Source organism: Lynx rufus, unplaced genomic scaffold (genome assembly GCF_022079265.1).
Source record: "Lynx rufus isolate CCGP_SWC_20201006 ecotype Redwood Valley unplaced genomic scaffold, mLynRuf1.p SCAF_4, whole genome shotgun sequence".
In the NCBI taxonomy this organism is placed as follows: Eukaryota; Metazoa; Chordata; class Mammalia; order Carnivora; family Felidae; genus Lynx; species Lynx rufus.
The window spans coordinates 127929648-127946175 of record NW_025814856.1 but is presented as its reverse complement, the minus strand read 5'-3'; the positions used below and the strand labels follow the sequence as shown (position 1 = coordinate 127946175).

At 42.1% G+C, this 16528-nt stretch overlaps 1 protein-coding gene across 2 annotated transcripts in view; it reads left to right on the top strand.

Moving 5' to 3' along the window:
- Nucleotides 1–16528, top strand: part of ELMO1 (engulfment and cell motility 1) — a 532635-nt gene that overhangs the window by 358990 nt on the left and 157117 nt on the right. For both annotated transcript variants that reach the window (XM_047095403.1, XM_047095404.1), the window contains exon 16: nucleotides 8981–9117. In XM_047095403.1, coding sequence (XP_046951359.1) covers nucleotides 8981–9117 — 137 coding nt within the window. The remainder of the gene's footprint in view (nucleotides 1–8980; nucleotides 9118–16528) is intronic.

Here is a 16528-nt window from a genome sequence, read left to right as displayed (position 1 = left end):
AGGAGCTGGAAAGAGCTGAGCGGGTTTCAAGCCTCTGATCCCCTGTCCTGAAATAGGGGGGGTGTTAGCTTCTATATTGGTGGAACTCAGCAGCAGTTGGGGAACTTCAAATTCTTTGCCCTTACTCTCCTTTGTTCACTTCTCCCTCCTACAAAAGGTTCTGAACTTTCAACATCTTCCCACACAGTACCAAAGCCCCAAAACCAAGCCATTACAGAATACCAGGTCTAAAAATAGAAAACTCAGAGGCTACAAGGGTAAGAATTTCTACAAAGGTATAAAGGTAGAAGTATACATTTGCATCTGAGAATTCATAAATATATTATCTAGACTGACCCTAGAGCCACAAATAGGTCTGATTTGAATTTTCATGCTGCAGATAGCTAGTAAGATTGTATAACTGCTCTGGCAGTTTTGAGGTATTAAACGCTTTTGTGTGTGTATGATTTATCCCTTTCTTCCTGCAGCTCACAATTTTAAAACAAAATGCATTTTGTGTTAAGCCAGAGCTTATTTCTTTTTTGGTAAAAATAATCAGAATTTGCCTAGTGCTTCCCGAATCTGTGTCCCTCTAGTACCCGCAAATGGATTCACGTAACAAGGGTCATAGACAGCATGGAACAGAGCTTTTTGGCATCTCAAAAATTATATTTATCTTACAGAACTCCTATGAAATAGCAGAAATTTTGTGCATTTGCCTGTGTTGTCTTGCCATTCTATCTTCAGTCAGGTAATTTTCTTATGTAATGGTCTGCATTAGGTGATATTAATAGGTCTGAAAGGGTATAAAAACATCTAACAATTTTCTTATGAAAAAAGAGTTAAGTACTAGCTCATCAAACATTTCTGAAGCCTAGCAAATGTCATTTTGATGCTTTAACACCCTAAATGAAATGTGTAGCCATCCTGTCATTCAAGGAAATAATAATTTAGGAAATAATTGTAAGTTCAGTGCAGGTGCAGTCTGCAAGGTGTATAATTGTTGTTGGGCATTAGGGAGTTGAAAATACATTATCTGGTGTGTGTGTGTGTGTGTGTGTGTGTGTGTGTGTGTGCGAGTGTACGTGTAGTTTTAGAATTTTAGACTTGGCAGGAATTTTACCAGCCCATTTCATTCATAGGTAAAAACTGTGGAACCCAGGGAGCTAACATGACCTTCTGGAGGTTACAAGTAGCACTAAAACCCATCCTCTGTACTCATCTTTCATTGTTTACTTCCTGTTCAGTGGTAGCCCTTGACCTCTGACACTCCAGTGACAATAAGCACCTCATCTCACATTATCCAGCGGAAAATAGGAACAAATCTACTTTGAAAGGCAAAGTATGACAAAAGTGTGTACAGCATTCTTATTTTTATTTTTAAAACTTACGTGCATGGATTATAGCTGCTGTCAAAGCTGGCCTATTTATAAGTGAATTAGATGTCAGCGAATTAATAAGAACCCATTTTACCCTCAGCCCTGAAAATACCTTAATATTCCAGATTTAAAAGACCATTAAGTTGATTCTTTTTTACAAAGTAGAATCTCATTGTGTTAAAAATAGTGTGCTTGAAAACAATTTGGTTTTTAAAAAGTCTTACTATTTTTGTCCCATTGAAAGTTTCTCTCTAAATTTCATTTATAAAAGCATTGCCTAGTAGCTAAATGTTTTTTTCTTTAGTGTTTTTATCTAAAAGAACAACAGAATAAGCCTCACCCTCTGTGTTTTGTTCGTATGTTTGTTTGTTTGTTTGTTTGTTTGTTTGTTTGTTTAAATCTCTGAATGAAGAACTCTATTCTGGAGACTCAGGCCATCCCTATATGCTGATGCAAGCCCCCACTTCTCAGTGGGATGGCCTGGCCCAGGGTCCACGTGATATCCGATAAGCATCGTCGTTCTCGTCGTTCTTTTGGTTCACCCCTGCACTGACCTTGCCTCTTGTAGTCACTGTTTCCACTGAATCCTCACAGCAAACTAATGGAGTTTATACCGTTGTTGCCCTGGTGAACAGATAAAAAGACTGAGGTATGGTCAGGTGAAATGACTTGCCCAGGTGACTCAGCAATAGTGAAGAAACCAGGATTGGAACCTGGCGGTCTGCTCCCAGCGTCTTCACCCCCTTTCTGCCTTGGTGAACTCTGGGCAACCCGATGTGCCTTTCTCACTGCTCTTAATGACAAGAAAGGAAAGCAGATCAGGCAACCTGGATGGGTTTTTCCTGCCTGATAATCCTTGGTCTTGAATATCTGCAACTTGAACATTTTAGAAGAAAAACATATGAATACTTAATGCTTTATCCTTACCTCTCATACTGGAATACCCTTAAACAAGGAGTTATGAATCCCAAAATACATCAGAATCTTTTCCTCGTTCCCTGTATGACATGTCAAGGAACAAATTGTTTTTTATTTATTTTTATTGAAGTGCAGTTGATACACACAATATTATATTAATTTCAGATGTACAACGTAGTGATTCAACATTTATACACATTGCAAAGTGATCACTGTGATAAATCTAGCTACCATCTGTTACCATACAAAGTTGTGACATACTATTAACTGTATGCCCTATGATGTACGTTGCATCCCCTAGCCTTATTTATTTTATAGTTGAGAGCTGTTTGCCCACTCCTCACTGCAAGGGATGAGTCTTTTCAAGGGGTGTAGGATGGGGGCGCCTGGGTGGCTCTGTTGGTTGAGCATCCGACTTTGGCTAAGGTCATGGTCTCAAAGTTTGTGAGTTCAAACTCCACATCAGGCTTGTTGCTGTTAGCGCAGAGCCCACTTCGGGTCCTCTGTCCCCCTCTCTATGCCGCTCCCCTGCTTGCATTGTCTCTCTTTCAAAAATAAATATACATTAAAAATTAAAAAAAAAAAAGTATTAGATGATGACAAGCCCGTGTCTTCTTGTGGAGGATGCAAACACTGTCTCTGGTGAAAGAATGCTGGGTTTGATTCTAAGCCCTGTCACTGCAAGTTACTTAATTTCACTGCTCTCACTTTTCTCCTCTGTGAAATATGGGTGATAACAGTGACCTTGTTGTTATTGAGGAGTCAGAGTTAGGACAAGTAAAACTCTTACAACAATAGCCAGCACATAACTTTAAAAAAAAATTTTAATGTTTTTATTTATTTTTGAGAGACAGAGCATGAGTGGGGGAGGGGCAGAGAGAGAGGGAAACAGAATCAGAAGCAGGTTTCAGGCTCTGAGCTGTCAGCACAGAGCCTGACACGGGGCTTGAATTCATGGACCACGAGATCATGACCTGAGCCAAAGTCGGACACTTAACCAACTAAGCCACCCAGGCACCCCTGGCCAGCACATAACTTTAGGTAATTGCTGGCAAGTGCCCTTCTTCTATTTCTGCTCTTTGAATCCCCTTTATCCCCCCATGATATATCCATTTAAGTTGTGTTTTCCAGTGCTGCTATTCCTAACTAGGAGCACAGACATGACTGCTAGTCAGTCTGGAGAATCACTCCTGCAGGGAATGTGTTCTGATGCTAACTTGATCCTGCTGTTAGCAATGGCTGTCTTGTCTCAGTGTTCTTTAGTCACTTAGGCCTGTGGTTTCAAAACACAAAAGAATAAAATAGAGTACTTTCCCCAGGATCCTTACTGTGTGGCTTCCATTCGCCCAGCCTCCACCACTTGCCTCTTCCTTCCTCCCTCGCTGGAATGGAGAGGGAATTGTGCCCTAATGCATTGACTTCAGGGGTGTGGCCCTCTGCCTGGGGACAATCTCACTGTTTCCTGTACTTGTTTTTTTTTTTTTTCTTTTTAATGTTTATTTATTTATTTTTGAGGTGGGGAGAGGAGGGTCAGAGAGAGGGAGAGAGACAATCCCAAGCAGGCTCAGCGCTGTCAGTGCCGAGCCTCATATTGGGCTTGAACCCATGAATCACGAGATCATGACCTGAGCCTAAATCAAGAGCAGGACTTTTAACCTCTGAGCCACCCAGGCGCCCCTCCTGTACTATTTAATGAGCATTAGCAGCATTTCTTATATTACCAGCTTGAAAGAACCTATGAGACTTGCATATTATTTGGAGGTTTGAAGGAGAGGATGGAAACTTAGACTTACTGTGTGTCAAGGCCCAGCCTCTGCCAGACACTTCACCCTCTATAGCCCTAGGAGGTAACTAGTAGCATGTTTATCTTACTGATGAGGAAGCCAAGGAGAGAGATGCTTGTATCACCAACCCTAATGAGAATTCAAATCAGTGCTTACCTGATTCTGAAATTTATATTCTTTTCATAATACAACCCAGTGGGAAAGAGTCAGGTGCTATTTTTCTCTGGAGACAGTGTTGATTGGCCAGTGTTGATGGGTGCATGTACACTCAGCATGTGACATTTCAGCTTTAGGATCTGAACTTCCCACTGGATTTTGACCTAATCAACAAGAATGATTGGTTGGCCCCAACCCCTTCCTATCAATAGGATCCCAAAGACCATTCACCAGATTTTTCTTCTTCCCTTCCTTATCTCCTAGAAATGTTAAAGTCTTTAAGAAGCCATATAGTGCAATGATAATGATGACAAAAATAATACTTAATAGTCATTGTTTACTAAACCTATCTATGTGCTAGGTATCTTATCACATATTTTATAAACATAATCTAATTTGATGGTTATAAATCTTATAAGGTCGTATATTTTACAGATTCAGGGAGTTTCGTTGTCTGAGGCTACATAGTATGCTAGGGAGCATCAAATCTGGTCTTTGAATGTAGTTCTGTTTGACTGTAACAATTATACCATCCTGCCTCCTCATTCTTACTTTCTCCTTTCTCCACAGCCTCTGGTAATCTTGAGCATGTGTTCTCTTATGCTAATATCCGTGTGCTTGCATGAGTTTAGGTTTCCATATCAGTAATTTCATGTGTCTAAGAGTAATAGAAAGCCTGGAAACAGTGACTTAAACAAATCATATACAAGGAATTCCTTAGGAGTTCAATTCAGGATTGATATGGTGATTCCACAGTGCCATCAGGAGCTCCTTCTAATTGTCTACTCTAAGGCATAGCCTTCATTTTTGTGCTGGACATGAAGTTGTGTTCTGAACCTGAAGAAGTTGAGGTGTGAAGGCAGAGGAAAAATGAACAAGCCAGTCAAGTGTCCTTCCTCTTGTAAAGGTCTTTCCTGGAAAATCTACCCAGCACTTTCCCTGTATCTATCATTGGTTGTGATTGGGACATAATGGTCACTCTTAAGAGAGACTGGAAATTGTACTTTTTTTAAGGTGGGTGCATTGTTGCAATGAACAAATTTGGGGTTTGTTAACATGGAACCCAACCTGTTAATTTCTTGAAGTAGGTCAAATAAATTCATCCACTGTGACTCTTCCCCAGGGACTGACTATCTAGGGGAAACTTGGTGTGTTCCAGAGGCTGAGAATATCTTGAGAAGATGAAAGAGTTGGTTGACTAAAAGCTAGAACCAGGTAGACTATGTCGTGTATTCAAGAGAGTTGTCAGGGGGCACCTGAGTGGCTCAGTCAATTGAGCGTCTGACTTCGACTCAGGTCATGATCTCACCGTTCATGGGTTTGAGCCCCATGTCGGGCTCTGTGCTGACAGCTCAGAGCCTGGAGACTGCTTCAGATTCTATTTCTCCCTCTCTGCCCCTCCCTGCTCATACTCTGTCTCAAAAATAAACATTAAAAAAAATTAAAAAAAAAGAGTTGTCAGGAGTGCAGCTTGACCTGACCGAGGGAAAAGAAAGGTAAGATCTAGAAGAGGAGTGTGACCCAGTGATTTGAATCCAACTCTACTTGGATCAGGACTAGTAGGAAGAAAGCAGAGGAATCCTAGACTCTAAATATACTCTAAGCATTAATAGTTAAGGTGATGCTACTTGTAAGATTTTACTTCATAAATATCTTCTCTGGATATAAAAGCAGTACTTTAATATTTGTATTGCTGGGGGAGGCACAATAGAGGAAGAGTTAATTGGGAAACAGAATGAGAAAATGAGAACAACAGACAATGATGGGCTTTGATTATGGCAGTTGGAATCCCAGCTCCACCACTTGCGAGCCTTGTGACCTGTGACCTTGGACAAGTCACCTAACCTTTCTAACTCTTTATTTCTTTTTTCTCTTCCCCATCCATCTAACTCTATTTCTAATTTAAAGAAAAAAGAAATTGATAATATCTTCCTCATGTGCTTGTTGTAGCAACTAACAACAATGTAGACCTAGTGCCTGACATATGGCTGTGGCAGTGGTATGGCTGTTGTCAGGCAGTGGCTGTTGTTGGTACTGTCACATTGCTAGATGTTGTCCATCAGCAGGTGCTGGCTGTACACTTGCTGTGAGTCCCACTGGACTGGGGGGTCAGGATCCTGGTTTCTGTTGAAGGAGCAGTGCAAGAAGATCTGGGAGAGTGGGTGGAGAAGTTAATTTTCAAAGCAGCAGTCATAAGGAAGTGTCCTGAGCTCTTGTCAACTAATGCAGGAAGCCTGCTGGGTCAACTAAACTGCAGGTTTCAAATGCTCATTTAAGGCCACCTAAAGAAAGCTCATGATGGAAGGTGTAATTTCTCCAAGATTTACCTTCCTTATATATAAAATGAGGATAACCATCATGCTTACCTACCAGGTTGTTGGGAGGGGAATACCAGTAGAGCTCCTGGTGCATTATATGCACCCAATAAATATTCTTTATTATTAATGACATTCCTTCCCTCCCTCTTCACCTAAGCAAGTGCAGGGTTTGTTGGTCTCAGTTTTGTTTGGTTATCTCAGCTTCAGTAATCCCATAAAAACTTTAACTAGGGCATAAAGTACACACATAATCGCACTGGGTCCAAAAGATACTGTGATAATGTGATTAATAATGAGTACTTGGATGGCAGTAGTATTTTAGAGTGCTTCTGTGGACTTGTAAATTCCATTGGCTTCAGTGCTTGGGAAAGTGAGACTGACAGCTCATTGCCCAGGGCAACAAACACACAATCCACCTGTGTTTACATTCCAAGTTCTTTAAATAGCTTTGTGTCCCAGGTCAGAACTTCGCTTTTGCCATTTTTCTGCCAGTAACACAGGCTGGGGGTTGGGGTGACATATGTTCTTGCTGCTGATTTCTCAGATGTGAACAGGCTTGACTAGGAGCTGGGGGGAAATCAAAGAACAACCCATGTTCCTGGAAATGATACGCTGGCACAACATTCTTTATCATCACCACCACCTTGCTCCATGTTGGTGACAACTTTCATCCTTTCAAAGCACTTGCCCATGAGTCATGTCATTTGATCTCTCTGAAACCGGTGGAGAAGGACAAGGAGATTTCATTTCCATTTTTTTAGTTAAGAAAATCAAGGCTCATGGGGTGCCTGGGTGGCTCAGTTGGGTAAGCCTCAGACTCTTGATCTCAGCTCAGGTCATGACCTCACTCACGGTTGGTGAGATGGAGCCCTGAATTGGGCTCCACGCTGACGGCTCGGAAGCCTGCTTAGAATTCTCTCTTTCTCCCTCTCTCTCTGCCCCTCCCCTGCTTGCCGAGAGTTCTCTCTCTTTCTCTCTCAAAATAAATAAATAAACATTAAAAAGAAAAGGAAAGAAAATTGAGGCTCAGCAAGTGGCTTGCTCCTGATTGGCATGGGCTGGACTTAAACCCACATCTTCTTCTGCCCTCAGACCCAAACCTTTTCTACATGACTACAAGTTGCTGCTAGCCTGTGCCCTTACCTTGTCTGGAATAAAATAGCCTCTGTGTAGCTTTATATCTACCCTTATAGAGGTCTGGAATCCACTAAGATAGAGGAGCTTGGGACATAAGAGCTTGTGGCCTTGCCAGGGCGGAGTGTGTTTGCTTAGGTTTGATTAGGGTTCAATTGCTGGGCCTGCACCGGAGGATTCTCTCCAAGCAGAATCAACCACATGGCAGGCACAGGGCTTTCCACAAGTACAGAAGGTCTTTGCTGTAAGCCCTGTTCATGCCCTGCAGCCACTCCTCTCCCGGGCTTCTAGGGCTTGAAATTCTACCATTTGGAACCCTGAAGACTAATTGGCATTTAAAGAGATTCTGATTAAAATAGGAACTATTTCGCTATACATAACAGCTTATATTTAAAAAAAAAACTTATGGTACTGTTTTTGGGGGGAATCACAAAATCTGGCTCTTTCTAGTGTCCTCATCCATAAGGCATGAACCATAAGAGGCATTGTAAAGATCAAATGAGACGTATGTAAAAGGACTACAAAAATGTAAGCTTGACAGTTATCAGGGAAGAAGGGAGTGGCTGCGGTACTGTTCTGGGAAGAAGGAGAGAAATACGCACAGCTCGAGCTCAGAGCACTGGGTCTGATGTGCAGAAACCCTGCAACGGGGAGGCAGGAAGGCAGTCTGGCTGATTTCACGGTTTGGTCCGGGACTGGACTATTCACGGCCTTCAGAGCCATTTGGGTTGCTTTGACCTCCAGCCATCTGTGTCTGGAAATGTAAAACAAATGGTTAATGGCATCAGATGGTGTATAATCTTAAATGTCCCCCTGCTTACTGCCATAAGAGGGAAAAGAGCCCCCTGGAGAAATAATCGAGGATGCTATTTTCAAAATTGCAATTAATTGTGTGCTTGGGAAAGCTCATCCTCTGCCAGTTATTCTGGTGAGAAAGGAGAAATTAAGAGTGATGGAGCTATGACTGAAGGCAGTTTGAATCATCTTTATAACATCAAAAAGGCAGATACAGAGCCCATATTCAACACCAGGGATCCTGGAACAAAAGCTATAAGTTCATGTCTTAGGGTGGGTTAGGAGCTGACTTCCTTCAGTCAAAATATGTCCCTTGGGATAGGTCTGACTGTCTGACCTTCAACTTCACAGTTGCCCATGGACACTATCATTAGGTTTCTTTTTCAAAATGCCTTACTTCCACCGTGGCTTGAGCCAAACGTGCCTCCCATCATCTCTCTTTGGGACACCCACATGTGGCTGTGTTCTCTCATTTCACTCTGCAAACTTTCTCTTATTTCCCTTCTCTTTCTTCCAGCTAGTGAGACCTGCAACGACTTCCACCCAATGTTCTTCACCCATGACAGATCCTTTGAGGAGTTTTTCTGCATCTGTATCCAGCTCCTGAACAAGACATGGAAGGAAATGAGGGCAACTTCTGAAGACTTCAACAAGGTAAGGTGAATCTGAGGCAGAGGCAGCTTCCTTTGTCTCCCAAGGAGCCTCACCTTTGCATGGTTCCTTAACTGTGTGTGGAAGGCAGATCAGGAGAATGGGGACAACTGTGATTTTTAGGTTGCCTTGCAAATGAAAAAAGGAAGACATACCTGTATAGATGGGAAGCTTGTGTTGGCGATGTTCTCATCTCTCTAGGGATAAGCCTGGAGCAGTTTTGTTCCTTTTGACTAACTAAACTGGAGCCACCAGCAGAGACTCTTTCTTGAAAAATATTATCTAGAGTAACTTATTCCGGCATGAGTCCAGATGCCTTGTTATTGCAACACCCATTGGATGCCTCTCTCTCCCCCTGTGCAGTGGCTGTTGGAGAAAGAATGAGATCAGGAAGGCGGCTCTTTCTAGGTAACTTGGTTTCTTTGTGGATTACGGATGTGTTGAGATAATCTGCCCTTTGCTGTGTCAAAAAGAGTTTTTATTAAAATGCAAAATCTCTTTCAGGGAGTTTAATAAATTTATATGGAACATTTTTTTAGTTTGCAGAAAGCATTTGATTCTTTGAACGGACGTCTTCTTTGGTTTTCTATAAGAGTGTAAATTTCCCATTTCTGTTTGTGAGTGAATGTTGGGTACCAAGAAGAGTGTTGACCAACTTAGAGAAGGCAGAAGTATCATGTAAACTTTTCACGATAAACAAAATCTTTATCCTTAGATAAAGGCCTTGTTAACGGTAATCACATCGCTAATGATAACTGATGGTTGAGACAGGTGTATTCAGGACAGGTATATTGGGTGAGGTGTTCAGTACTTTTAATTTGCTACTGTTTATGGATCTGGGTTTGCTTGGCTCCATCACCCATACCTGCTGACCTGGTACTGGGCACGTAAGTGTTGTTGCTAAGAGTCGAAGGGTCTGACCTCACCGTCATCCTATGGGGACTTCATAGCTTGTGCTTGGGGCATAATATAATGTCAGAATTCCAACTGTGCTTCATGTTCTTATTGGTCTTTACCTCCCTGTCACCTTTCCTCTGAACTTACAGCCCATCCTTCTTTACCACCATGTTTCTGGTTTGTGGCACCTAGAACTGATAGCAGTTGAAAAGAAAGGAAACCATGAAGAGGAAATGATACTCTTTGCTGAGCCTCAGTTAGGTTCTAACCTGACTGTCCCCATCAGCATAATGATCTCACCTGCAGTTGTAGCAGACAAATGCCATTCTATCTTGGTCACCTTGGGCCATCTATTTAATCCATTGAAATAGGCCCCAGTGACATGGAGAGCCCTGAAGCGTAAGCTACAACTGGAGCTGCCAAGGGTCTCAGCAGCGATGCACAGGCACAGGTATGATTGAAGAAGGGAGGTGAAGGAGAGAAACCCAGTAATTCTGTAGCCTCTTGAGTGTACTTCACTTGATTAGGAGGGACGTGGCAATTCAGGTACAAATCATCCTCTGGAAAGAGGAATGAAGGAGCAGGGAGACGTTCGTACAAATCAAGCCAAAAAAAAAAAAAAAAAGAGAGAGAGAGAGAAAGAGAGTTAAAAAGTCTCTGAAATGGCCAAGGCTACTCTGCCCCTGGATCAGAGCAACTCTTCATGTACTACAGTGTTTCTGAAAGCCATCTGGTCTTCAGCTTCTATGTTCATGGGCCACCTGTCCCTTCAGGAGAAGGGAATCCACTGGCTGGCCTGTGTTCTGGCATCAGGTGTCTGCTTGCTTGCTTTTTCTTTTTTTTTAAGTTTATTTTTGAGAGGGAGACAGAGCAGGAGCAGAAGAGGGGCAAAGAGAGAGGGAGAAAGCGAATCCCAAACAGGCTCCATGCTGTCGGTGCAGAGCCCAACACAGGGCTCCATCTCAGGAACCATTAGATAATGACCTAAGCCAAAATCAAGAGTTGGACCCCGGCATCCTGTCTGTCTGCTTTCTGAGAGGATTTCATTCACTCTGCTTCTTCTGAATTACAGAAATTGGCATTTTTGTCAATGATAATGATGTATATACTATTGTTGTTGACATATGCACAGATGAGATATTTGGAAAATATTACCAAATTTCTGCAGAGGAATCACTCAAGGCGGTTAGCACTTAGATGCTTAAATCCTACAGAACATGTAGTTTACAAAATGGAGCCCCAAGAATACATTGTTGGCAAAGGTGACCAGAAGCCTCTGTCTTTAGGAAGTGAGCATGGCTCTCAGGTCCCTGTGGTTCATCGTGGCCATGTGCTTGGGTCAGTGGTAATGATATCCTGCCTGTGCAGGGTGAGGTCCCTGACGTGTCAACTCTGCAACTTTTTATAGTTAACTTCTATGGCTGTAAAAACTGTCTTCAGCAAGATGTCTTCAGCAGGTTTGGGGGATAGTGTTTCATCGTGGCCCTAGTACCGTCTTTTTGCATCATCTGCCGATCGTAGATGTTCAGTGTCACATATGTGCTGCCAAGTAGTGATGGCGGTTTATGGCTGCGAGTAGGCGGCTGGAAGCCTGAGAGCCAGAGGGTCTCATCCTATGCACACATATCCATTGGTCAAGAGTGAATACCAGTGATGGAAATGACCAGGGATCTAAATTTTCCATATTAAATGTTTTTGCTATGGTTGCTTTTTTCTTTTTAGTGTTACACATGCCTTAGTTTTGTAAACGGAAGAGTGTATCAGTTAATGTACTCTTTTGTCATGTGTGTACTAGTTTTCTATGGTTGCTGCAACCAATTGCTATGGACCTCATAGTTTAAACAATACAAATGTACTATCTTATGTATAGTTCCGTAGGACAGAAGCCAGAAGTGGGATTCATGGGTTAAAATTAAGGAGTCAGCAGAGCTGTGTTCCTTTCTGGCTGCTCTGGGGGTGGGGGGGGGATCCATCTAGTGTTTTCCATGTTCTAGAAGCCAACCTGCATTCCTTGGCTGGTTGCCCTTTTTATCTTCAAAGCCAGCCAACCACAGGTCCTGTCCTTCCCACATCACACCTCATCACTCTGATCCCTCTTTGGCTTGGATCTTTCACTCTTATGGACCCCTGTGATTACGTTGTACCACCTGGGTAATCCAGGATAATCTTCCCTATTTTAAGGTCAGCTGATTAGGAACTTCAGTTCCATCTGCAACCTGAATTCCCCTTTGCCATGTAAAGTAACATGTTCACAGATTCTAGGGATTGGAACATGGACATCAGTGTGGGGCAGGGGGATATTTTTCTGCCTACCATAATATATGTTTAATTTGTAGGTATATTAAATTTGTATCCGTATTTATGCATATCAATTTAAAATATTGAAACATGGACGGATGAGCTTTTTGTTGTTGTTGTTCTATTTGCTGGTAGACCAGCATAATATCAGTCAGAGTTCTGCTAGTGGTTGCTCAAGTACAGATTTAACTATGTCCCTTTTCTTTTATGTCTCTGTTCTGCTTCTACCAGCCTTGTGAAAAAAGATGGGCTCTGTATGAGGGCCTCTAGGTCAGTGTCTTCCTGATTTTTTTCCTGCTGCCTGTCTATCAACCACTGCTCTACTTTGCCAAATAATAAGTTGGAAAAGAGAGAAGGGCTGAAATTTTAATCAATTCACTTTTCTTCTTGCTATTAACTTTGTAGCAGAAGCTATTGAATTTAGGAACACACATGGATTTGGGGTTATTGGTAGGTTTAATGCTTTCCTTGTTTCCAAAGATTCCCCAAATGTGAATTCCAAATATCTTAAAAGAGCCCTTCATGAGACACACTTTCTTTTGAACTTTCTTGGCCACCATCTCAGACTGTTGTCACTTTGAACAGAGGCATGGACGGCGGATTTGCTTGTCGACCTGTGACCCCCAGTTCTGTAAGAAGGACTTAGCTATCTGCCTTCTTTAGCTCATTACTGGAGAGGCAGTATTCCTCAATCCAAAATTCTGATTTTACAAACAATACCGGATTCCAGCAGATGCAGGAATTTCTCCTACAACCCACCTTGCTTGGGACACTGGTTTATAGATATCTCGTGCTTAGTGGTTACTGCTTCTGCTGGAAGCAAATGTTTGGAAAAGCGTCACTCTTCTTGCTGCTCCAGACTTGGGAAGCAGAAGATGGGATGTTTTTTATTTATATGAAAGAAGTAGAATTAGAGAGTGATTAAAATATTTATGGTTTGAAAAGTACTTTCTTTCAGTTTCCTAATATAGCAGTCCCTGCAGAATAATCCATTGATTCAGGCCATTGAGTTTGTATTCTGTTTTTGCCTTTTGTTACCAATATTTTAGAGCATGCATTGTTCATTTTTATGGGCATTAGAGAAGAGCTCAAAATGCAGCTGAATACCTCGGCACACAAGTGCCCCATAATCATTTCATTGAAGCCCTCATTTTTTAAGCAGAGTAGGAAAGAAGACATAAGTGATTTGGGTAGTTCAGGTCTGGGAATCTTATTTAAAGCATTTGTTGCCGACCATGCCACTTTAAAAATTCTAACAAGAGTATAATACACTTCAAAATTGATATTTATGTGTAGCAGTGTTTTTCAGCCTTGCCTGAACATTAGAATCACCTGCAGGGCTTTTGAAACTTCTGTTTTCCCAGTGCCCAATTGCACAACATAACAATTACATCTTTGGGGTGGGGCCAAAGCTCTCATGAAGATTTTTTATTAGGGTGGATTTGATCGCTAAAGGTGAATCACATCTGTGGAATGACCATTAGTGGATACATGTAACACAAATCACCAACTAGTACATATTGTATACATCGATGAAGTAGTATGCCCATTGGTTTGTAAGACCTGGTTGTGCTACTCAGGAGCTCTATGCCTGAAAATAAAAAGGCCAGGGGGTGGGAGGAGGCAGGAATACCAGTATCCCATTGCCCTCTCTTGTGGTGCTATGATACTAAATTGAAGTATTAAATGTAAAAATGCTTCAAGGAAGTAAAATGTCACATGCAGTTGTATTCTTTTGATATGTAATAAGATAAATCCTGTCTATGAGAAATGAACAAATTGTCCTTTTCAAAAGAAAATGGGTTTTTTTGGCCATTATGTTAAACAAACAAAGAAGGAAACAATGAGAAAAGTGAAGCTGCGTATGTGCCACAGATTGAGTTCTGAACGGAATGAATGGCATGAAGTTCATTTAACTTTGGCAGAAATAGGGTTTAAACTGAAAATCTCATGGATTTGGGCAGAAACAATTTCGGTCCCTTAGTTTTCCATGTGACAGGCCGTGAGCAGCAGGCTAAAACTCAGGTTTCACAAAGATCAGGTGTTTAATAGCTGGAGAGAGTTAAGGCCTCTCTAGCCCTTACCTAGCAGCCCAGACCTCTCTGGGGATGTCTGCACCTTCTAGATACCATCCAAATATTTGTTCATGGCATTGGGGTTACTTTAGATGTTATCGAAATCAGCACTAAAAATGAGATCCAATGACTTTGCCATGCTTTCAAATTGCCAAAATGGAAGAAATTAATGATTTGAAAAATGCAGTCACTCTAGAGCAAAAGCACTATTTTAAAACTTTACCCAGCAGCATAATATGCAAAGCACATGCGATAGAGGTTAGGATCTCAGGCTTGCAGATGAGAAATCACCCCTTAAAATAGGAGAGGCTGTGCACAGAGAGAACCCAGGGCCTTCAGACAAAGCCGCAGCTGCCCCTGGCTAGGCTATGAGCTCCGTCTGAGTCAGTGGGAGAAAATCTCAATTAGGAAGGATTGGAGAGCACAACAGAGGAAACATCCTGGGAAGTTCTCTGGAAGATTATCCATGGAAAATAGCCACTAACTAGTCACATCTAATGGATTACGGTGTGGTGTAGAAAAGGGATTGTTTGAAAGCTTAAAGGCAGTGATGGCATGAATAAGAAAGGGAAGTATGTTCACTCCCCGAACTGTTTCCAGTTTACTGACTTTCTGTGCATGCTTTTCAGGGGGCAATTATATATTCAGGAGTCCCCTTCCTAGGCCAGCTCAACTTCATAGTGGTGCAGACAGTGCTCTTGTTGGTTAGCTAAGCTGGCCTAGGGAATGAAAGGTGGTCTGTAACTCTCGCCATGAATAAACATGAATCTCCTCATTTGCATGAGGCAGGTGACTGTAAAATATCTTGCAGCAAGTTGTGAAAGGAGGCTTTGTGCATCCGTGCCCAGGGGAAGCTGGGGAGGACTCGGAGTTGTTTATCTTCATTAGAATTCTATCTAGGGCTGCTGTTATTGATCTGAACCAGGCCTGGGCTAGCTAATAAAGTAGGTGTATGTTTTAATTGAAACATGAATATTTAAGTAGAGGAGAATTCTTTTAAAGGGCCCTGATGTACAAGGAGGCTATCCATGTTTCAGCTGTCTAGGCCATTTACAAGTATTTATTCAAAAAGCTTCTCGTGTTTCACAAAGGTCTTTAAGGTTTGACACAAAGGAAATCGTACTTCCTGTAGAAGCAAATGCATTATATGAATAGATTTATTTTTTCCTTTGAGGCTTCCTGGTGGGTAGGTAGCAAAAGGTTTTGAGTGTGTGTGTGTGTGTGTGTGTGTGCGCTTAAGTGAATGCTTTTAAGTTATTCACTTAAGGTAGTGTTACTCTTTTTTATGGAATTTGCCACTTCCATTTGGACAGTAATCAAGATATGTCTTCTACTGTCCTCATCAATATGAACTGTGCTGTCTAGAGGCAGCAGGAAGACTGAGAAAGAGACCAAGTAAGATTTTTTTGCTCCTCCAAGAACCAAATTTCTCCCTCTGGGGGCACGATTCCCTGACCCATTGAGATGCAAGGTTGGAGAGGAGAGAACCAAGGCTGAATGCAGCTGGAGTATCTGGTGGCAATCCTGGCCAAGTGGCTCCTCACTGGCAGTGTGTTCTTGAGAACGTCCTTTAGGCCTAGATTCCTTCTCATCTTTAAACTGGCAGTAGCAAAAATAACCGTAACGACAATAGTAATAATAACAATGATATTTCCCCAAATCACAGTGAAGATGAGGCCCTTAAAGCTTGGCTTTGTAAATTGGCCCATACAAATGGGACCATGTGCTGGTCTCAACAGTCATAACCTAAATTGACAGTCATTTGCACTTGGTTGTGTAGTATAGTTGGCCCGCTTTGATTTTCCAAGGTAGTTTGTTCAAATACCTACAAATACAGATTTTTCCATAACTCTGTGTGAAAATCCATTGAACTTTGGTTTGGCTGCAAAAGGAGATGTTGACTGCAATGAGGACAGATTCCTGAGCAAGGAGGAAGTCCTCTCTGTGTGTTTCTGGTCACAAGGGATGCCCCTCCCCAGCCTGCCCACAGATACCCTGCAAGTGACTGAGGAGCTTAGCCAAATCTCAGAGGCACAGCACACTTGTCATTCTCTCCCCAGCCAGCTGCATAGCCTTGTGCAAGGGATTCAGCCCTGTGAGCTCCAGATTGCTCATCTGTGAGATGAGAATGGGAAATCACTGCC